Source organism: Phalaenopsis equestris, unplaced genomic scaffold, assembly GCF_001263595.1.
Source record: "Phalaenopsis equestris unplaced genomic scaffold, ASM126359v1 Scaffold000002, whole genome shotgun sequence".
In the NCBI taxonomy this organism is placed as follows: Eukaryota; Viridiplantae; Streptophyta; class Magnoliopsida; order Asparagales; family Orchidaceae; genus Phalaenopsis; species Phalaenopsis equestris.
Window position 1 is genome coordinate 27,448,670 of NW_018164444.1, and position 23,588 is coordinate 27,472,257.

Below are 23,588 nucleotides of genomic sequence, written 5' to 3' on the forward strand. Positions count from 1 at the left end.
AAGTGCTATCATTGTCACAAAGACGGTCATTTTAAGAGGAACTGCACAGATATGAAGAATAAGTACCAAGAAGAGCCAGAAGAATCAAGAGAAGCAAGCGTAGCCTCTGATGACTACGATTCTGCTGAGGCCCTGGTGATCACAAAATTTGAATCCAGTAAGGAGTGGATCCTCTACTCAGGGTGTTCTTTCCACATGTGTCCTCACAAAGACTGGTTCGAGATACTGCAACAAGAAAATGATGGGTATGTTCTACTAGGAGACAATAAAGCTCACAGGGTTGTTGGAAGTGGATCAATCAGGATAAGGATGTTTGATGGAGTTGAACGAGTACTGAAAAATACCAGGTACGTACTAGAGCTCAAAAGAAATCTGATTTCTTTAGGTACGCTAGAGTCAAGCAGATGCTCGTTCAAGGCAGAGAATGACTGCATTAGAGTAACCAAAGCCCCTCGTGTCGTCATACAAAGAGTCAGGAAAAAGGAGTTGTACTCTCTTATCGGAAGAACCGTAATTGCTAAGTCCATGTACTGTTTGGACTTAGCAAACTCAAGTAAGGGCTGAGGGCCCCTCAAAAGTCAGGTGGAGGGAATCTTTACTTCGAAGATTCTCAATTGAGGGTCAAGGTGAAGAATTGTTATTTTGACCCTCAATTATTTAACTAAGGTAAAAGGGCACTTTTGTAATGTGGTACCGCTCACCTACCACATCTCACCTACCGTTCACCTATCTCCCACCTACCACTCTCTTGCTTCTATAAATAGAGAGGGTATGAGGCTTAGGAGAGCAAGGGAAAAGATCTTAAGCTACCACAAAAAATGAGAGAATAGCTAGAGAGCTAGAGAGGAGGAGAGCAACTTGAGGCCTTGTATCAAGATGCCGCTTGAGAGGGAGGCCATAGAAGGAAGATGATGGCTCGTCTCTATGTATAAGCTATGTATTCTCCATTTCTTTTGCCTTAGTGAACTATTTGATTGATTCCCTCCCGTGGACAGAGATCCAGTTGGATCGAACCACGTAAACGATCTGTGTTTGTTTGTGTTCTTTGTGTTTCATTTCTATGTACATATCTCACAACATTTACTATTTAGTTTTACATTAGAAATCAATCAATTTGACCTAATTCATTTGCATCAAACGATAAATAGTATGCATAATCATTCAAACAATAAGAAAACTTGCCAATGACTCCCCAAGTTGGTTTTAAAGCGACTTCTTTAATTAAACTCCAGCGTCGTGATCTTCTTAGAGTTCTAAACAAACAAATCTTAAATAAATTGATGACAATATTCAACTCAATCCTAGTAAAACAACGAGCATATAGAAATTGTTAGTGCATTTTGGTTCAAAATGAACTTTCAGGTATATTTCTCAAAGAAACAAGAGGCTATGCTTGATGGATTATTGCTGTTATGACGCATAAAATATAAAACTTCTCATAACATAACAAAAGTGTGAGACAAAACGCAACAATTTTCATGAGGCGACCTCGCTGAAGAGATCAACAAACCATATTTCACGCCCATGCATATGCTATTCAGGGGAAAAAAAGAAAAAAAAAACCAACACTGATACATTCTAAGGAAGAAAAAAGAAAAAAATGGAACCTTGAGATGGAATTCAGAGCGGTTAACGAGCGGTTCTGCTTCAGCAGAAAAAATAGAGCGAAGAAATCGTCGGTGTCAACATCAGTGTCAAGAAGAATGGAACGGGGCCTCGCCGCCGCTAAACCCAGCAATCCTACCAACACAAGAAGCCATAGTTTGCCCTTTGGACTCATCGTTTTGGGAAAGGAAGGGAGGGACGATGGAGGATGACGCTAACGCGCCCACTAGCAATACATATACATGCATCTATCATTGACCAGCTTCTTTATGCTTTCTATATTCCATTTGATTTCTGCATTAATCCACGTTACCGGACCAACGTGTGTTCTTCCAAAGTCGCCGACGGCGTATTCTCTTCCAGGCTATAAATAAATACGCATAAGAATATAAATTACAAATGTATATATATATATATATATGTATATATTTAATTGCAATCCAAATTGCTATAAAAAATCTTGGTTGTCTTATCTGTTTTGAAATTAAATTTAAAGCATAATTATCTGACAATTGAAAATCAATGATATGATCGTACAATAAAGATATCATTGACCGTATCTATTATGAATTGAATGGCTCATAGGGAAACAACTGTCACATAACAAGATTCTACGGGAATAAACAAATGCATACAGACGAATAGGGTTGTCAAAACGGCTTGTTGTTCACGAACAGCTCATGTTCGCCTAGTTAAGAAGTTTGTGTTTGATTCATTCAGTAAGTTAACGAACCGAACATGAACACTTTTTTTGTGTTAGATATATAAACGAGCTGAACACGAGCAAAGATTTGTTTGTTTGTGTGCAGCTCGTTTTGACTCGATCTACTGCTAAACAATTGTTTGTATTGATGAGTGATATTTTAAAAAATTTAGTTGACTACAAGAATATAAAGATTTACATCAATTTAAATTATCAATTAAAAAAATTGAATAAAAATATATTAAATTATATTTAAATGATGTTTTAATATAAACAATAAGATTTAAATCCTACCCCAACCCTTAACAGTCTACGGCTTCGTGATTAGAGTTATCAAATAGATTTTTTATTCGCGAACAACTTTTGTTTGACTCGCTAAGCAAATTAAGCAAATGAGTCAAGCATAAACAAACTTTTTTTTTTTTGAAATATAAACGAGTCGAACACGAACAATAATATTTTTTAACAGGCCGAACACGAGTTAAGCGTGGGCTCGCCCGTGTCCGGCTCATTTACACCCCTATAGAGGAAAACCAAATAAAAATAGTCAATTGACCAAAAACTGAACGAACAGCCGACCAAGGGCCAACTGACCCAATGGTCTTGATCGGCTTACCCAAATATAGACAAACTCGGAGAACAAGACTACCCATCATATATTCCTCAACTGCATGATATGAAGTTGATTGATTGGAGGTCAACTAATTAAAGAGGTTAAGTGATATAATCATCATTTCACAGTAATCATACCCCCTGTAAATACAGGATGATTAAATGTAATAATGATTGTTGAAACCATATAGAAAAATATCTCACATCTATTTCATCCCTCTGTGTACATTATTCTCTTCTTCTCACATTTGGGTGTGATTTATGAATAAACTTGAGTTCAACAACAAGTAAAATAACTAAAAAAACAACAGCTTGGCAGGCACGACCAAGGCTTCAAAATTTTAGGTTGTGAATAAGAACGAAGTTAGAGATAAAGTGCTAAAATTTAAGGCAATTAGGTTTTATAAGTTAAACAAGTATTCCTCCTATGGATCACTTGGTTGCCTCTTCCTCCTCTTATTGATTCCTTTTGTTTGTTTCCTTCTCGTCTTTTTTTCCTTTTAGTTGCTGTCTCTTCTACCCACCCCCTTATTATACAGTGGATTATTATCTTCTCTCACACTTTCTGTGGTCCAATGAGAGAGAGAGAGGCTATTTAAGTGTATTTGGTAATATTTAGTTCATATCATAATGTCAAACTAATGCAACTCACTGTTTATTGAACAATATTTCTACTTATTCTAAGTATGTGTATAGATAAGGGGATTTATAAACCTAATATAAATTTGGGGCAGTTGCATGCATGCTGCACTATTTTTATATATCTATATATCTAATACCTAAACATTTATATATACATGTATTGAACTCGAATATTTAATCATTTGAAAAGTATTCTATTATTAACTTCTCAAAAGTCAACTTTAATTTTTTGATATGTAAGGTTATGACATTATAGTGGTAGAAATATAAATATGAAAATTTAGATGTTACTCTAGTGAATGTATAAAAATTGTTTGATATGTATGTAAATTACTCTTTTTTTTATGTTTTGAGTCCCACGGTTGTTGCTCATCACATATAGGGTTGTCAACGGTCCAATTTTAAGCCGAGTTAAGGTCAGCTCAAATAAATTTAGTACAATTTAAAATTGCTCATGACTCATTATATTCGAGTTTTGAGCCGGGCCTGCTCAAAATTGAAGCAAGCTCAATATGGCTCAAAATCAAGATGAGGGGCTTTAAATCAAAACGAGCTGATTGAAGTTAAGTTATTTGAATTTGTTTTAGCTTGGAATCAATTTAATCTGACTCAAAATTGAAACTAACTTGCCCAAATTGAGTTAAATCAGCTTGAAATTAGCTCGTGACTCGTTTTATTCAATTTTACTTAGCATAACATTGATAGTTTTTATAAGGAAAAAATAATACAAGCTTATCATGAGTTAGTTCGAACTGATTTTTGTATGACTCGAAAACTGATCCAAATGTTTGACTATCGCATCGCTCAGCTAATTTAACCTTCCATCCGGTATTTCAAATCCACTAGCAATCTTATCTGGGCCGAGAGCCCTTTACCCAAAGAAGAATTCTCTCAGGTCGGCCCATCGCGTGGTAGCTGCCTTTCCGGTATTCCCCAGCCCACGCACCTCTTTATAACGTGAAACGCACGTGCTAAAAGAAGTGTAATTGTTGTTAGCACTTGACGGGACCAATTAACCCACTCAATTTCATGGTATAGATTCAGATCCATCGCTACTTATGTTACCCATCCCGATTCCTTTTAATTGTTAAAGTAAACTTATAATAATAGAATCCCAACCACTCCCACCCAAAATTGAAAAACAAAAATCAGCAGAGAGAGAGAGAGAGAGAGAGAGAGAGAGAGAATCCTAGAGAAAAAAAGGAATCCAATTTCATGTCAGGTCCTACCCCAGCTGGGCTAGCCTCCCATCACCTCCATTTCTGTAAACTGTAAACTCACCTGAGATCAGTAAATAAATAAATCAAAATTTCATCTTTCTAACCATATCACTCAATTCCTATGCTCTCATGCATGAAAAGATGTTCTTTGGATGTTAAAATTATGATATTTTTAAACTCCTATTAAATATTTAGATATCTTAATTCATAAGATTTGGGGGGTACATATGTAAAACAACCCTATTTTAATATATATTTACACAAAAATAATTAGATTCTGACAAATGGAAGCTATATGTTAATTATATTCTCTGTTTTCTTAAATAAAAAACTTGTCCTCGTTGTTTATAATTAAAAATTAAAACAAAGGTTAGAAATAAATATATATATATATATATATTATCAGAAGCTAATACTTCCAATCAATGAAATTGAACAATCTATCAGCTTTTGGTGGAAGGAAGCTTGGCTTCATCTTTAAGACAAAATAATAGCCCGCATCACAGCTCCTAAAGAAGATACATTGCGGTAGAAGAAGCTTCTTCTTCTTCTTCTTGTCTCTCTCTTTCTCTCTCGCCGCCATTAAAGCGCTCACGCTGTTTCACACGAGAAAGCGAAAAGCTGTATTGGCGGTAGCTAACTGCCATTCTCTTTTTTTATTCACATTACTTACTACACAATCGCTGCCCTCGTTTGATCGCTCTATTGATGAAAAGCAGGGGAAATCCAATGGCGGCGGCAAGCCCACCTCTCCTCCTCCTCCTAGTAGCTATCTTCTCTCTCTCGGCGTCCATGGAGGCATCAATCCTTCACCCTCTCGATTTCCTTTCCCTCCAATCGATCCGCAAGTCTTTATCGGACTTGCCCGGCTCCGATTTCTTTTCACGGTGGGATTTCACCAGCGACCCATGCAGTTTCCCCGGCGTCTTCTGCCGCGACGATCGCATCGTCGCGCTGGCCCTTGGTGACCCCCGTGCCGGCGCAATGGGTCTTACCGGCCACCTCCACCCCGCCATTGGCCGCCTCTCTGCTCTCTCAGAGCTCTCTCTCGTTCCCGGCCGCGTCATCGGCCGTATCCCTGACACTCTCTCCTTCTGCTCTTCCCTACGCTTCATCGCCCTCAGCGGAAACTTCCTCTCCGGTCCCATTCCCTCCTCTCTCTCCTCCCTCCGCCTACTTCGCACCATCGATTTAAGCTTCAATCTTCTTTCCGGCGATATTCCGCCGTCGATTTTCTCCATTCCCGCGCTTTCGAACGTCGTCCTCTGCTATAACCACCTCTCCGGAAAAATTCCTTCTTTCCCAGCCTCCTCTGAGCTCCTCCGCCTGGACCTCAAGCACAACAATCTTTCCGGCGAACTCCCCGTTCTGCCCCGCTCCCTTCGTTACTTCGCTGCGTCCAGAAACCAAATCTCAGGCCCGATCGATGCCAACCTCCCGGCGCTCACGAATCTCGATTACCTCGACCTCAGTATGAACCGCCTAACCGGACCAATCCCCAGCGGCGTTTTTTCCCTCCCGCTGTCATCACTTTTGCTGCAACGTAACGAGCTCGCCGGCCCGGTGGCTCCGGCGGCGGATGTTAAAATAGCGGAGGTGGATTTGAGTTACAATCGGCTATCCGGGCCTGTATCGCCGCTGCTTTCGGGGGTGGAGAGATTATACCTCAACAACAACCGGTTCATAGGTGAGGTTCCGGCGAGGTTCGCGGAGAGGCTGGAGAGGGCGGGAATGGAGGTTCTTTACCTGCAGCACAATTTCTTGACAGGGATGGAGATCTCACCGGCGGCGACCATTCCGGTGACGACTTCATTGTGTCTGCAGTATAACTGTATGGTACCGCCGGTGAACACGCAGTGCCCTCTTAAAGCTGGCCCGGTGAAGACCCGGCCGGCTTGGCAGTGCCCCGATTGGCGAGCCTGAGTGGGCCGCTCTTGTTTCAGTTCATTCATTCTTTCATGGGCTCATATTATTTCATTAGAAACCAAGAGTGAAGGAAATAAGCGCGCTTTGTTGAAAAATAGATCAATTATATGTTTGTTCATAAAGTATTTTACATAGCTAATCCCAGAAATACTTAATTTACTTTAATAGCACTAAAAAATATTTAAATAAATTAACTTTACCAGTCCATTCTTTCTCATTAACTTCACCCTGATCCTCCAAATAGAAAAATTAGAAAATCTTCTGTGTTCAAAGGATGAGGAAATCTGTGTTGAGGGATGCCTATGTAACTCTCCCTTTATTTTAAAAGTGAGTGAAAATAGTATATATAAACGATGACTTGGTGATTGATTCATTTCTAAATAAACATTGTAGTGGCTAGAAAGAGAGGTAAGCTTTTGAACTAATTTCTCTAGTGGCTAGAAATAGAAGTCAGCTTGTAAAGCTTAATTGCCTTCACTGTTGGCGAAGGCAGCCAGCGGAATTCTACTGGGAAGCTGCATTGGCACGAGAAAAAATTGAATTGCTGTAAATCTTTGTATGCTTAATTAGCATCAGTTTGCACTCTAACTGTCCTAACTTTAATTCACTCATTCCCCATGTGTTGGTATTGCTAACATTTTGATTTTTTGGATCAACCAACCTTTTCAATACAATAGAACACATCTAGATTTGTGTTGATCTTATATTTTCGTTCACAACCGTCAATAGGCGCTTTTAAGTAGTTACAATCTGCATCCAATTGGATGTGCTGATCTATTTTTGCTATACTTTATTTACTTAATGTAAGTTTGACTTCAATAAGTGCATCCATACTCACTTGAGTGTGTCAATCCATTCTTCAAACATTTATTTGTACACCCCTTGTGCACCACAGCACTTGGTATATTTATATTTCATCACTTTAAATTTTATGCCATGCAAAATTATTTTTAAGGAAAATACTCCATTCAGCACTTTTGACTGCTAAAATTAAGATGGAGGTCCCTTGATGTATGTGCTAAACTTCCCCCTTTAATACCTATTAGTTTAAGCTATTTTATTCTTTCTCCACACTTCTGCTCCATCTTATCAATTTTTAAATAAAAGAATGAAAAACTCACACTTGAAATAATTCAATCTCCAGTAAATGAGAAAAAATAGATTACGACATAGAACTAATTACACCAATGGAAACAATATCTTACCTACACAAAGAATCAAACCTGAAAATGATAAACATTTTGAGGGCATAAACTCATAGTACACCTAACAAGGCTAAATTCATTTAGGTAACAAAAAATGTATTAATAGCACTCTTGCCATGGGAAGATTACAATTTTGAACACAAGCAGTTAAGAAATTTCTAGAGCAGAAAGACATTTATGCTGTTTTTTCCCAAATATGAAGTTCAGAGTGACCAGATAATTCAATATCATAATTTTATTTATTACATTAAAAAAATAAATATAAAATCAATTTACTCCAACAAAAATAATATCTTTCCAGCACAAAGGATCAAACCAAAGGATAACAAACTTTATGATGAGGGCATAAGCCCATAATATACCAAACAAGGGCAATTTCATTTTTGTAAAAAAAAAAAATGTAATAAATTACATGCAATGGGAAAATTACAACTTTTAACAAAAATAATAAGTGAATGCAGGACTATGAAGACTTCTATACTTTTTTTCCGATCATGAAATAAGAGAGTTACAGTATCCTAAAAAATCAAGATCTGAAAAAGCAACATTGATGAGATCTGCATTTAAAGAGCCATTTATTCTGAATTTAGGTAAGATAATACCTTAAATAATAAAGGATTCTTCATATGCCCCAGTGGATAGATCAAATATACGTCAACAATCAAAATTGTACAAGTCACTGCGAATAACCAAATCCACCAAGTTAGTCCACAAGTTTTCATTTAGGGTAATTTTTAGAGCAATTGAAAGGATAATAAAGCATAGTAGATGCGATTAGATTCCAAGAAAAATGGAAAAAAAATCAACTAAATGATAAACAATGCATATTATTATCTCAAAAAAAAAAACAAATATTAATGTTAAACATATATCTCAAAATAATATAGCATGTTATGGCTAAGCATAATCCCTATAAAAGTGATGAGCTTAGAAGTGTAATAAGTGAGCATATCGACCAAGTATCCATACCCTAACTCAAGCTCAATTTATTGATTGGATCAATAGCCAAGCTTATCTTGCTATTAAAGGGTGCAAAAAATTAGAGCATGAATAAGCAAGATTTTCTTTGAAAAGATTAGCTAATTAAAAAAGTAAGCACAAATTAATGTCAAGTTCGTCAGAGCTCAAAAAAAAAAAATGAATTGACTGTTTTATTATTATTTATTATCAAGACAAATACAAGCCAAAAATGAATAATAAGCAAGCTAATGACCATCAGATGCATCATGCATCTACATATGTTTTAGACTGATAGCTTCAATTAAGTGACATGAGTCATGCAATCATAGTAATATAAGAGACTGAGCAGTTGGACGCTTTATGTCTGTGCATGCACAATTTATAAATTATATTGAAAATTGACTAAATTACTTATTGAACTAGTCGCGAAAGAACAAATTAATAAGTCAAATATGAGTCATCTGAAAATCATATATTCATGAATCCGTTTGTCAACTTCACTCCACTCGACATTGCCTAAAAATAAATTTTAGGATATATAAGTGAATGCAAAAGCTTTAGACCTAAATTTTAAAGTTTAAAAACATAAGCAGGGTCATCTCTCTTCCTATCTCAACAGCTTGTCATCATTAAGTATCTAATCTTTGACTAATAACAACAAAATTAATTCAAGTGGTGACTACTTATATATATATGCCATGGGCATAATATGTCATTGTTGAACTCAAATTTGTTCAGAAATCACAGCCAAGCATGAGGAAAATATACACAGAGAGATGACAGAGATGTGAGGCATTTTCCTATATGGTTTCAACAACATTTATTACATTTAATACTCCTTTATTTACAAGCGGCATGATTACAGTGAAATGACAATTATACCACCGAACCTCTTTAATTAGTCGACCTCCAATCAATGGGCATCATGCCAAGCAATTGATGAATATATGATGGGTTGTCTTCCTGTCGGTAGGCCTCTACCTGAGCAGTCTCCGAGTTTGTCAACATCTGGGTAAGCCGACCACTGGGTTAGTTGGCCATGGTCGGTTGTTCGATCAGTTTTTTGCCGGTTGACTACTGTTACTTGGTCTTCCCCTAAATGCATTTGTTTATTCCCGTAGAACTTTGTCTGGTGGCGTGCCTTCCGCTCTGAGCCCATCGATCCACGGAAGATACAAACAAAAATATTTTTAATGTACGATCATATCATTATCTCTACGTACTTCAAAGACTTCAAAAATTTTTAGTTGCCAGATAATTATGATCCACAGTTAATTTCAAAACAAATAAGAAAGCCAAAATTGTTCATAGCAATTTGGATTGTAGTGTGTTGTGCTTACAGTAATGAAAAGACTTTTTTTTTTCGAGAATAAACTATGCGTACAAGATATAATTAACATTTACATAATAAATCCCGCCGTCTCTTCTGGCTCCACCTCATGATAAAGATGTGTTTATATATATATATATATATATATATATAACTCTAGCTCTTGATATTTTCAGACGATCTCCCCCTCATGATAAATATGTGTTTATATATATATATATATATATATATATAACTCTAGCTCTTGATATTTTCAGACGATAAAGTTGGTCACTCCCGAAAATAAAGAGCAATTGGTACGCCATCAACAAATTCCTATCATCATACGAGAATTTCGAGGCATGACGCGTATCTCGGGGTGATTTTTTCAATGAGGAGCATTTAAACTTTAATTAAAAGTCATTCAGAACTCAAATTTCAACAAACTTATATTCAAATTGACTGACTCAACGAGACGAACCCAATGACACTAAAATTAGTCTAATTTAAGTCAAATCAAGCTTTAGATCAAGACAATAAATAACTTTTAGAAACTTTCTGAGCATATTTGGAAGGCTGAACGGACCTCATAGTCGAATTGAGCGTCTTGACAAGATAAATCTAAGGAGCATACAATCACTCAATTATAACATCATTAAGGCACTTAAATTTCCATCAAACGTTTTCTGCTCGAGCAAATTTATTTGGGTCGTCCTATCAGAGTCGGTCATAATACTTCATTAATTGCGACCGGGATTCTATAAATAGAGTCATAACCTTCTCTTAAAAGAGGAGAAAGTTTGAAGCCTGAAGAAAAACTTGAAACTTACAGGAGCTGAAGACCAGCATCACTTTTGCAACCGTCGACGGCCTCCAACCACCACCGACCACCACTTGTCAGCCGTCACTGACACTATCGTTCGTCACTCATTCCTTACGACAAGTTTATCTGTGCACCGACTCTCTAATTAGAAATATTATGTAACCCTTTTCCCACCTATAGAATAAGGAAATGTACATGCAATCTCCAATTTATAGTGGATCTATTCAGTTAGGCCAGACCTCGTAGTTTTTTTCTTTACAGTTTTTCCACGTAAAAACTTCTGGTATTTCTATTGATTATTTACTTTCATTTGAGTGAGTGTTGAATTCTCGTATAACACTAAGACGATAACCTATGACTCAACTGCCGCAAATTTTCTAGCACGGATCATTTTGACGCCTTTTATAAGAAAAAAATTCTCACCACTAAAACACATGTGAGGCTTATTGCATGGTCGACAGACGCAACACTCACGATAACAGAGTGTCTCACTCCAACACCCATCATTCCAGAGGGTAGTCACTGAGCCAAGGGCGTCAAGCCTCCGCATCTTCCCACCTCGTAAGGCCTTACCCTGCTGGTGAAGGCGCCTCAGGTACTTCCTGAAAAACCAATTATATGCATGATGGAGGAGTCTCAACTGAAGATTCTACAACTCCTACGCGAGGATAGATAGCCGCTACGCAATGGAGCTCACCTACCACTAGTTTAAGTTGCCAATAGGAAATGCGTTGTTCGAAAATACTCGTAACGGGCCCCCTCCCTGCAAGGGAGCCTTTCCCATGTCTGATCGTGATACTGACCTTCTTGATAATGCAAGTTTTACTCATCTGACTCGTGCAGCTCACCTAGCATCGATCCACCTTTCTGTCGTTCTTGAGGATGTCATTTACCATGAGCTACGACGCCTGGTTTGATAAGAGTTCCCTCTAGAGAATAGGAATTGCTTCCCCGCTCGTCATAACTTTCAAAAATCTTCTCCTTTAACAGAGGAAGTTCTCCAACGACCTATCTCACTGGCTTTATGTTGTCGAACATCGACACATACAATGGAATAACTGACCCCTATGAGCATGTTAACCACTATCGAACCATCACAAATTCAACATGCATTTGTTCACGTCTATGTCAATTATTTCAGGCAACTCAAGGGTCAAGCTTGCATCAAGTTCTACTCATTTACGTGGGGACACTATCAACACATTTAACGAGCTTATCGGACTATTCATGGAGCATTTCATGGCAAAAAGATATATCATCAATAATTAATCTCATCTCTCGCGAATTCGCCAAAATGAGAGTGAGCCGCTCAAGGATTACTTCCGCAGATTCTCCACCGAAGACTGTCAGATTCCAGGAGTGGATCCAGAGTTGTTGAGGGTTTTCATTGAAGGGCTCCTCCCAAGACCTTTCTACTCGTCGCTGATTTGAGATTCAGTCTACACTTACGCCGACTTTGTCCATCGTGTCTAGACCCAAATGATTATGGACAAGGCCATCAGCGTACACAAGGAGCAATTTGAGAGAAAGCACAAAACTAATGTCGGAGATGTCAATCAATCCTCATTGAGGAGACAGCTTGAATAGCAAGGTAATCGTGACCTCCTTCTCAACATACAAACCAACAGAATGAGCATCGTCACAAGAAAGAGTATACACTACTCAGCACATTGAGTGTTAACATCTTGATGGCCATCAATGATGAAGAAACTGTTAAGTGGTCTCATCCCCTAAAACATAACTTAGGGAATCAAGAGCAATATTGTCATTGATGTCCGAGGCATGTAAGTAGCTCAAGGAAGAAATTGAAAAGTTGGTTAGACAGGAATATCTTGATCAATTTGTGCAAAAAAAACCAACTAGTACCGATAATGCTCCCACTGGGGGGCAACTGACATAACAGCAACAACATGTGATTCTCCAAGTTGTAGATGAAATTCAAACAATTGTCGAAGACCCATTGATGTTTGACCAAATCCTTATCATTGCACCTGAAAAACCAGCATAGAAAAAACAACAATTCAAGCCCATCACTTTCGATGATTCTGACCGGGAAGGAGTCCAAGTCCCCCCAACAAGACCCTCTCGTCATCAACGCAAAAATTGGCAAACCCTGCTACAATGTGAAGAGAATCTTGATTGACAATGACAGCTCTGTTTACATCTTGTCCTACTCCACTTTCCTCAACCTGGGACTGACAAGGAAAGGCTTCAAACCCATCTTTGAGCAATTATAAAATTTTGATAATATACCAGAAAGGGTCGAAGAAACGAAAAATCTCCCTTTTGTTGGAAATTTTACTTGACAAATGCCACTCAATCCACTTCATCATCATCAGGTCAAAATCGGCATACAAGTCTATCTTTGGGAAGCTCTTGCAGTCCATCTTTTGCATGGTGTCTTCTGAGCCACATCTCAAGCTCAAGTTCCTAATCCCGGCAGGGATTAGCAACATGCAATATGATCAACATATAGCGCAATAACGCTAACTCAGGTAAGCTCAGTCATGTCCATCAGTAATACTTAGCATCGAGAACTTTGAACTTAGGGATTAAGAAGTATCCCAACGGGCTTCTCCCGTGCAAGACATGGTCCACGTCTCGCTCTCTAATGACGACCTCTTACGAGCGGTGCAGTTTGGTTCCCTACTCTCCAGTGAGCAGAGGTTTCCCCTCTCCCGAGAGCGGAGGGGTTGATATATATATATATATATATATATATATATCTTCTTCAAAAGAACCAAAACATCTTCGCACGGATCCCCGTTGGCATGCTTGGAGTCGACCTAGGATAATCACGCACTCCTTAAAAGTGTATCCAACTTTCAAACCGGTCATCTAGAACAAGTGCAACTTAGTCATAGATTGCTTACAAGCCATCGAATAGAAAGTCAACAAGCTTCTGGATGCAAAGTTTCATTCAGAAGGTGCACCACCTCGTGTGGTTGGCCAATGTCAACATGGCCAAGAAAGCCAAAGGTGTCTATAGGATGTGCGTCGACTACACTGGCCCCATTAAGGCTTGTCAAAAGGATGGTTTTTCCCTCCCGTAGATCAACTTGTTGACGCTACGTCTGGACATCAGATGCTCAATTTCATGGATGCATACTCGAGCTACAATCAGATAAGAATGAATCTGATAAACGATGAGGCCAACTGCTTCCAAACAAAGAAGGGTTTTTTACTTCTATCAGATTATGTCGTTCGGGTTGAAGAACTTTGGTGAAACATATCAACTTCTAATGAACAAGGTCTTCAAAGACCTCCTTGAAGGTGTGCATCGATGACATGTTCATGAAAAGTCTAGAAGCATCTCAGCACATCTCTCAACTAGAGGAGTGTTTCTGACTTCTTCATCAGTAAAATATGTCTCAACCCAACTAAATGAACCTTCAAAGTCACATCATGGAAATTTTTAGAATTCATGATTACTCGTCGTGTAATCCTCAGAAAAGATCAAGGCATTGAAAAACACGGTGCTCCTAAGAAACATCAAGTAGATGGTTTGTCATTTTGAACGATCATATAACCGCCTTATCCCACTTCTTGGCTCATTCTGAGGATAAGCATTTATCATTTTTTAAGATATTGAGAGGTGCTTGGAACGTTGGTTTTTAATGGACAGATGAATGTCAGGATGATTTTGATCTCAAGTCATATTTGGCTTTGCCACTCCTTTCAAAGCTCATCCAAAAAAAGATGTTATATATCTACTTGGCTATTTCACCACACGCAATAAATTTTGTCCTAGTTGAGTGGAGAACTCAGTCGAACAAACCAGTCTACTACGTCCACAAGGTTCTCTCTAATACAAAAAGTCGCTACCCTTTGACGAACAAGACAGCTTCAGCCCTAGTATTCTTAGTAAGGAGACTTCGTTTGTACTTCCATATTCACACTATCAGCGTTTACACACAACTCCCTCTAAAACATATCCCACAAAAGCCAAAAATTGAGAAGATTTGTTAAATGGTCAGTAGAATTGAGAGAACTTTACATATGTTATCTACCACAACCAAACATCAAGTCGTAAGTGTGGATCGATTTTGTGGCGGAGGGCACATAGTCTACTTTAGATGAGGCATCTTTTTATCCTCTACTGTCACCTCACTGGACATTGTAAGTGGAAGGAGCATCCAGAAACTCTGAAGGTGGTGTTGGAATACTACTCATCTCCCTCAAGCAGGACATCTTGGAGAAAGGACTATTAAAATTTTCAGCCACCAACAACGTCGCTGAGTAAGAAGCCTTTGTTGTCGAATTAAAACCATCCATAGACTGTGAAGTACTAAATCTGATCATCTACATTAACTTAACTCATCGCATCCCCAGTAGAGGGAGATTTTGACGCCCACAACTCGCAACTATTGCAGTATCTCAGTCTAATGAAAACACTTCTCACCCAGATCAAAACGTATTAGATCGTTCACATACTTAAGGAGCATAACACCCGGGTTGATGCCCTCTCCAAGCTCGCAACCTCGACAACTGGAGATCAATTTAAAAAAATGTGCATTGAGGAGATATATTTTCCCAGCATCCAAAGCCCCTGGGTTATACTGCCTAGAGACGACCTGAAGGAGCCAACTTGATGTTTCTTAGGAGCAACATCTCCTTCCTCAGGACGGAACGCTGCCCGAAGATACAACAGCGTCAATTCACTTCCAAAGCATAGCCGCCAACTTCATCCTTATTGGGAATGAACTGTATAAAAAGACATTTGTCAGTTTGTACCACATGTCTTCCCCCTTCAAAAGCTAACTACGCTCTGGGATATGTGGGGAGCACATCAGGAGTAGAGCTCTCCCTCTTAAAATAATAAGACAAAAATTATATTGGTCCACGATCAAGCAAAATGCGTTGAACCTTGTGCAAAGATGCAAAAGTTGTCAATCGTACTCCAACCTTACACATACACCGCCAGTAGAACTCACGTCCTTTCTAAGACTTTGATACTTTGCCCATTGAGGAAAGGACATCGTGAGACCATTTCCAATAGATACCGGACAATGAAAATTCATCATCCTAGCTGTCAACTACTTCACCAAATGTATTGAGGCTGAGCCGCTAGCTAAGATCATGGAAGCCAACGCAAGCAGTTTTTTTGAAAAAATATTGCCCCTTCGGCCTCCCCGCGAAGATTATCAACGATAACGGAACTCAGTTCTTCGAGAAGTTCTTCATATCTTTTTTGCAAGGACCTCCATGCTCAATTAGTACACAGCACGTGGCACACCCTCAAACGAACGACCAGATAAAAGTAACAAATCGGTCCGTATTCAAAGGGTTGAAGACTCGTCTCGAAAAGGCTAGAGGTAGTGGGTTGAAGAGCTCTACAACTTTCTCAAGCCTACCGTACCACATCAAGAAGTCCAACTTGGTAGACTCTATATATCTTGTGCTTCGACACCGTGATTATCATCCAAGTTGATATCGCACTTCCAAACCCATGAGTTCAAACCTTCAACTCAGGCAACCACAAGGAGAAGGTTTGGAAACACTTGAACCTCCTCCCCGAAATAAGTGATGTGGCCAACCATAGGGTTGTTTACTATCGCCAGAGCGTTGCCTGCAACTTCAACTGAAAAGTCAAGCCTCGATCTATCTCTATTAGAGACCTGATCCTGCAAAGTTTAGAAGCAACTAGTCATAGCCCGCAACGAAACAAATTGTCTCTCTCTACATTTTCACTGACATGATCCGAATTAGAGCCTTCAAGCTCAAGGACTCGGAAGGGTAGACACTACCACAAACTTGAAACGCAAAAAAATCTTTCCAAATACTATAAGCAACAGTCTAGTTCAGTCTTCGTCTTGTGTCTGTTTGATTTATTGTTTGTTTTCTACAGTTATTGTATATTGCATTGATGTGTTCCTTATCTGCGTCAATATACCTCGGACTCATTAAATTCGTGTAATTCTCTTGTTTTTTTTCCACATAAGTGACACCTTCAAAAAGTGTAACAGTTTATTTACGAACCACCTCAAGCTCTTGACCCAAAAAAAGCACAACTTCGGTTGCATCTTTTTTTAATAAGACATGACAATTTACTGTTCATTAGTGTCCACTTCTCTCTTTTTTTATTTATCTCTCTCATTACTTACAATCTACACAAGGATAAATCAAAATTCAACATCATAAAAAGGGCGTTGAGTGTGGATCATACCACACAAAATAAGAGCAGCCATATGAGAAGAAACCAACAACAGACACATGGATTATACGGAATGCACCTGAGATTTAGTAGCTCAACGAATTCAGGAATTGACGGATCATATGTTGGATGTCATCCAAAATGCGTTAATCTACAGAAAAAATCAACATACTCAAGTGGAAGGGTCGGTGCTTAACGTCAAAAGAGTCCCGCGACCTTGAAAGGGGAAGGCGATTCCCAATACTTCGATGGTGTTGGGTCGGCACCGATTGATCGACATTGGATCGGATGAACTAAGGCACCCTCACAACCCGAGAAAGTATTATCTCTGCAAATATCTATGGTTGAGTCAGCAGAACGATTCAACACCCAAGTACTAGAGTCGACAAAAGACAAAACAATCCGACCAACCACATAGCCTAGCTTTGAGTAAACTATGTCTGGTAAGGATTACAGACATGTTGAAGTGTCGTATTTTATTCACTGTCCTAAGGGAGTTAGCTCTCATGTAGTTCAACGGATTGTTGTCGGGAGTAATTATGTCATTCCCTAACTCAAAACGGATGTTTGTGACAAAATTTAATAGTGCCCAAAAGCCACATAAGAAACTCGCATGCTCTTCAAGGACTCGGAAGGGTAGACCTTGCCTCAAACTTAGAATACAAAAAATCTTCCAAAATGTTATCAGCAACAGTCTAGTTATGTGGTCTTCATTTTGTGTTTGTTTGATTTATTGATTGTTTTCTACAGTTATTTTATATTGCATTGATGTGTTCCTTATATGCGTCAATATACCTCAGACTTATTAAATTCGTGTAATATTTACGAACCATCTCAAGCTCTTGACCCAAAAAAAGGCACAATGTCAGTTGCATCTTAGTCGGAGCTCGATCAATCTCAAAGGGATTCAATCCATTTCTTCCAAATGGATTAAAATCGTCGAGTTTTTACTCTGATAAACAATCCAGGATATGCTAAAAGTCCTTGGCGGACTGCACCCAAAACCATCCATACCGGTTCAAAAGCGAGCACTGTTCAACTAACAAACTCGAGCATGATAAAAATTCTTGATGAATTTCGTTGATTTTTCTCAAACAAGCTTAACATGATTGAGTAATAATCTGACGCGCAGCCTCAGATAAGTCGAAGGCCGATGGTGTTTTTTTTCCCATAACAGCTTCCTCGCAAACCAGAAACTCTAAGCAACATCAGGCATCCACTACGGCATGAAAAAAAAATATAGTTCATCATTATCACAAGAAAGATACAAAAGAAAGATGTTCGGGAGGCAAATAGCCAATGAAATCAAATAATTAAACAAGATCATCAACAATTATATCATTATCGCTAGCACAACCTCTATCAAAAATATATAAAAAAAAGTAAAAGCTGAAAAGAAATAGCTACATCTGATGCAAACAAAGATACTGAAAACAGATAAAGAAGAATAAAGTGTTAATCGATATCAATGTTCTCTTCTAACCCCTCATCGTCGCTAGAGAACACCTTCTTCGGTTCACTCTCGATATCCTTCAATTCCTCAGAAGCTTGGCTGGGAGTGAGCCCCTCCACGATAATACTAGTTCGGCATTGCACTACACAACTCCCTTTCATGAAGCCTTGGATGAATCCCTCCTCAATGAACTACTTTTATTGCTCATTTTCCTTAACATTAAGTATGTGGTTGCGAGTCTCTTGGACGTGATCCCGAATAGTAGTCCTAAACTCAAGCAAATTTTTAAAGTTCTCAACTATGCTATGCTCTGGCTCGGCAACATCGACTTCCCTTGGGGACCTCAAATTTCGAATCTCTTATTCCTGTGATATTGTCAACTGTAAGGTCTTCACGCTCCTATTAATCAAACTAAGATCAGCTCGTGCCTCAACCAATGCCTCGCAAGTCAGACGGATAAAATGATTATACATTAGTAAAGAATTTAAAAAAAAAACTCACAAAGTCCTCAGCCTCCAAGAGCCTGATGCATGCATGAGAACACATTTTCAAGAATATGAATGGTTGAAGAACTGGGAAGAGGTTTCCTCTGTTCTTCACCCTTCTTGCATTGTTTCTGAGGAAGTACTTCACAATCGCTGCTTGGAGGAGGTCATTTTGCAGGTACAACAGTGGTTGGCTCAGAGGGTCCCCTCTTTGATTTCTTTAACAGCATGGTTGCGGACCACTCAGGGTGGAATGAAAGTTTGGCATTGAACAAAGACTCCTCGTTCTCAAATTCATGAATAGGTTGCGCTTCAAACTGCATCTTCTCAACATCCTGAAATTCCAGCATCCACAATATTTCGTCTTTGGTGATCTGGAGGGAGATTGACAGATGTTGAAACTTATCTCGCCTTACACGGAGCCTCAATCATTCCTTGCAAAGAAAACCTCACGGGCCACTGCCTCATTTCATCTTTCGGTTAAAAATTCAATGTTTTGTTTTTAAACCACACACGAGCATGTGCGCCACTACTAAACCCGCCTAGACGGGCCAAAATTTCTAGCTTCAACTTCGACCAGCACTTCCTGAAGAAGATGATCAATCCAATAAGAACTATCATTGCCCAACAAGGGACATGGGCAATGCATAGTTCGGTTGCCTTCGTAATCTCCATCAACTCAAACGCTGTTGGAAATCGCAGACCACTCGCAAGACTGCCTCATGAACAATAATATATCAGGAAGAGAATACTTATGATCACTAAGAGTTGGCAATTTCACCATCATAATACTCCAAAAATAGTTTTTCTTCCCAAATAAAATCAGTTCGCTCTACCTCAAGTTTAATGTCTCATCCTCCGAGTTTTGGCCCTATCGTGAACAAGAGGAGGGGGGTGGCGGAGGGGTAACTACTTAAATTAAATTTCATGAAAGCCATTATAGACTAATTGAAATTTAATCCAAGCAAACTTCTATAAATCAAAGCACAAATCAAATAAATATCCAACAATTTTAGTTAGGTTTAAATTCTAAGAAAAGTCAATTTTCACTTTAAAAATACTTATTAGACATGTCTTATCGCCTGACCCTTTTCTACCTAATAATGCTCACCCTAATACCCACCTTTTATCATGGTCACCTATTTCAAACATAAGATTCATGGCTATAGATATCATCGCCATTGTCAACATCTAATAATTAATTTGAAGATAATACCACATTGCCAAATTTAAACTTTCACTGCCATTTTACCAATCTTTCTTCTTCTGCTAATTAACCCAACCTACAATCAAATCAAACACACACAAAATTCTTAGTGCAGCTGTAATTGTTGAATGGAGCCCAGGCCTAAGCTCAAAATTAATCGGTTCTCAGGTCAAAAGTCGGTTGCATTCCTGTTAGGCCTATGTAACAATTGAAAATTTGTAGATAAAATTGTAAAAAAGCTAATAGGTGATGCATAAAATTCCACAATATTTAACACAAATGTGTATGTATGAAAAAGACTAGCTTTAACTCAGTGGTTCCAAGAATTTGCAAGCTTCCGAGCCAAGTCTTTTTTTTTTCACATGGTGGATGCGTCAATCTTACATAAATATTTAAAAAATAAAACAAAAGATATTAGAACAAATACTAAAAGAATACAAGAATCAAAGTTTAAAAACAACAAATTTTAAATTCATTGAAAGTTTGCCATTGAATAAAATATCAAAGCAATAAGAAAGTGATGATATGGTTTTTTTTTAAAAAAAATAAAAAATAGCTCACGCTATTATACAGAATGTTCAATCAACAATTAGCCATCAGCTTTAATGCTACATTTACTATTGGATCCTTCAAGCACACAAATAAGCCCTCATTTTTATTGAATGGGAGACCATGATAAAACCAACCACAGTGAATGAGTTAAAATCGCACTTAATTTAAATATATATTCACTAAAAGAAATTTGAAATGCTTGTCCCTCATTGTAATTAGTCAACAGTTCATGTTCTAGTGTCAACTTAAGTATAAAAGTCAGTACTTCTAAGTGGGCATTAACAAGTCTACTTTAGTAAGGGTGCTAAAATATTGACATAGATTTAGATATATCTGACCATGTTTGAAGCATGAAAAAGTGGCTACATCAAATAAAAATAGTGCGCTGAAATTAAGAATGAGAAACTCACCCAACAATTACAACAAGAGCTGACAAGGATGAGCTGCCATTATCAATCAGCTAAATGCTAGCTCATACTGTTCCAATGGCTTTCTCCAAGCCAACTAGAAAAGCAAAGCAGCCTTAGGATCAAGAAAACCATTCTTGCACATCATTCCAACCACAATCTCTGCTTCAGACCTCCTACCAGCTTTTGAATATGCTTTATACATGATCAAAAAAGTCTTTTTTGTTCGATCAAACCTGAAATGTTCCATCTCCTGCAACGCTCCATGCATGCCATCTATCTGGTTCCGCTGCCCATACATCACCATCTTACAGTGATAAAGAGAACGGCATAGTTTCCACCCAGCACATTCTGCCAGCCTTATGAATTTGATCAACCGGTCAATGGAATCACAACGGAAATAACTGGAAATGATGGAGCGCATGACACCTATTGCTATGACTCTTACTTCCCTGTTAACTGCCTCTGAGATGAACTTCTCCATGGCATCTAGTAATCCCTCCTGAGCATATAGCCTGATCATAAGAACATTTAACCACGGCCTGTACTCACCTTCTGGAATATGCTTGGTCAGCTCCTCAATCTTGCTCACCCTATTTTTAACTGAACTCTTGCAATATGCACATATCATAGCTCTAACAAGCGGTGAAACACTCCTGTTCACCATATCCTTTACTAATTCATAAGTCTCCTCCATCTTCTCAACATTGCCAGCATGAGCATAGCCACGAAGCATGAGGAAGTGCGTGAAAGTGTCGGGCTTAACATGCCCTCTTATCATTCCCTTGTAAGTATTCTCCATACGATCCCACATCCAAGCGGTGAGATAAGCGGCCATGAGAATATTGTAAGTACTTAGATTAGGGGAGATATGGGGGTGCTCGTGGATTTGTTTAAGGAGATTCTCCAATTTATCGATGAGCATCAAGCGACCGTAAACTGAGAGAAGAATGTTATAAGTTACAATGGTGGGCTCGCATGCCGGGTCGCGCGTAAGGTCCTCAAAGACGGAAATGGCCTTGGACGCGAGACAATTGTACATGTACGCTGCCATGAGAGAGTTATACATCCCTGTGCTTCGTATTCCTCGACGGCCGGCATCGGTGAAAAGATCACCGGCAAGGTCGGCCTTGTTGGACCGACCAGCAAGGGAGATGGCCTTGGCATACTCCTCTGGGACAAGTTGCACACCGGCATCAGCCAACTTCAGCCGCCAAAGAAAAACCTATCATCGGGGACCAAAAGTAGAAAGCTCGATAAGCAGACGAGAAAAGGGTTAACTATAAACCCTACCAGGACAAGTTAAATCCTTTACCTGGACAGCGAGGCGGGGACGAGTTTTTAAACGAGACAGCAACTCGACAAAGGCCAACCCTGAGGGAGAATGGCGAAGTAGGGAAACAGCTGAACGAGAGTCAAGAAAGGCGGCTAGATCGGTGAGATCATCATCATCTTCGAGATTAGCAAGGTGACCGGCGGCAAGGAGTTCATCAGCGAGAGAGGAGACCTGCGAGCGAATGTCATCAACATCTCCATCTTGCGTGACACTAGTCGGCTTCTCAGTGAGCAGAAGAATGCGCTCACGGAGATCGGTGATGTCATCCGAGGAGCAGGAGGAGTAGCGGCGGCAGTATCTGACGGTGGCTGGGTTTATGATTTTGGGGCGGCGGATGAGGTGGGGCGCGAGATGAAGACGAGGGAAAGAATTTCGCACGAAGCACCTGCGGAGGATCTGGAGATGTCTCAGGTTCGCCATGACGGCGACGGGCTCAGCATCATCCTTAACCAGAAAACCATAAGGAGCCGTCTGGTAACGGATTTAGAGCAAGATTTTACCTGGATTTGTCCTAAATCCTGCCAGTTGGTCGGTTTGAACAAAATAAAGCCACTCCAACTGATTTCGGCCGTAAATCCCGGATTACTAAATCCTGCGATTCGCGCTAAAAGGAAGATATGAAGTTACCTTCCTCCATCTGCCTCCATGGTTTCGTCACGAAACCAATGGTTTTGGGAAACCGGGAGAGGGGTTAGGGAAGTAGGCGAGCGTTTCCGGCTGGCGAGGGGAAAGGTCTCTGGGCGAAAGCGGGTGAAGGGGCGATGTCGGCGAGGGTTTCCGACGTACAGACAGGGAAAGGGAGATGGGATTATTGTTTTAATTTAGTTCTATTTAAGTTTTTTAATTAATTTAACTGATTAATACTTATTTTTAAATTTAATTTATTATCAAATTAATTATGCCTACAAATATATATATGTAATTAATTATTAATTATTTTATAAAAATATTTATTTTATAATTTAAATTATTTAATAGTTAGCGAATTT

General features: G+C 39.0%; 3 protein-coding genes across 3 annotated transcripts in view; 1 reads left to right on the plus strand and 2 right to left on the minus strand.

Annotated features, from left to right (window-relative positions):
* Positions 1-8,560, minus strand: part of LOC110024767 — a 27,747-nt gene extending 19,187 nt beyond the window's left edge. The window contains exon 1 of the mRNA XM_020724958.1: positions 8,516-8,560. Within this exon, the coding sequence (XP_020580617.1) occupies positions 8,516-8,539 (24 nt within the window). The 5' untranslated portion in view covers positions 8,540-8,560. The remainder of the gene's footprint in view (positions 1-8,515) is intronic.
* Positions 5,245-6,863, plus strand: LOC110024946 (LRR receptor-like serine/threonine-protein kinase ERECTA). The gene has a single exon (XM_020725184.1). It carries the CDS (start codon positions 5,491-5,493, stop codon positions 6,703-6,705), a length of 1,215 nt encoding a protein of 404 aa, XP_020580843.1. The 5' UTR covers positions 5,245-5,490; the 3' UTR covers positions 6,706-6,863.
* LOC110024856 (pentatricopeptide repeat-containing protein At2g30780) lies at positions 8,555-23,386 on the minus strand. Its single transcript, XM_020725069.1, has 3 exons — positions 22,579-23,386; positions 21,267-22,488; positions 8,555-8,592 (listed from the first exon to the last, which is right to left on the minus strand). Exons 1-2 carry the CDS (start codon positions 23,017-23,019, stop codon positions 21,361-21,363), a joined length of 1,569 nt encoding a protein of 522 aa, XP_020580728.1. The 5' UTR covers positions 23,020-23,386; the 3' UTR covers positions 8,555-8,592; positions 21,267-21,360.
* Between the last annotated feature and the right edge of the window lie 202 nt (positions 23,387-23,588).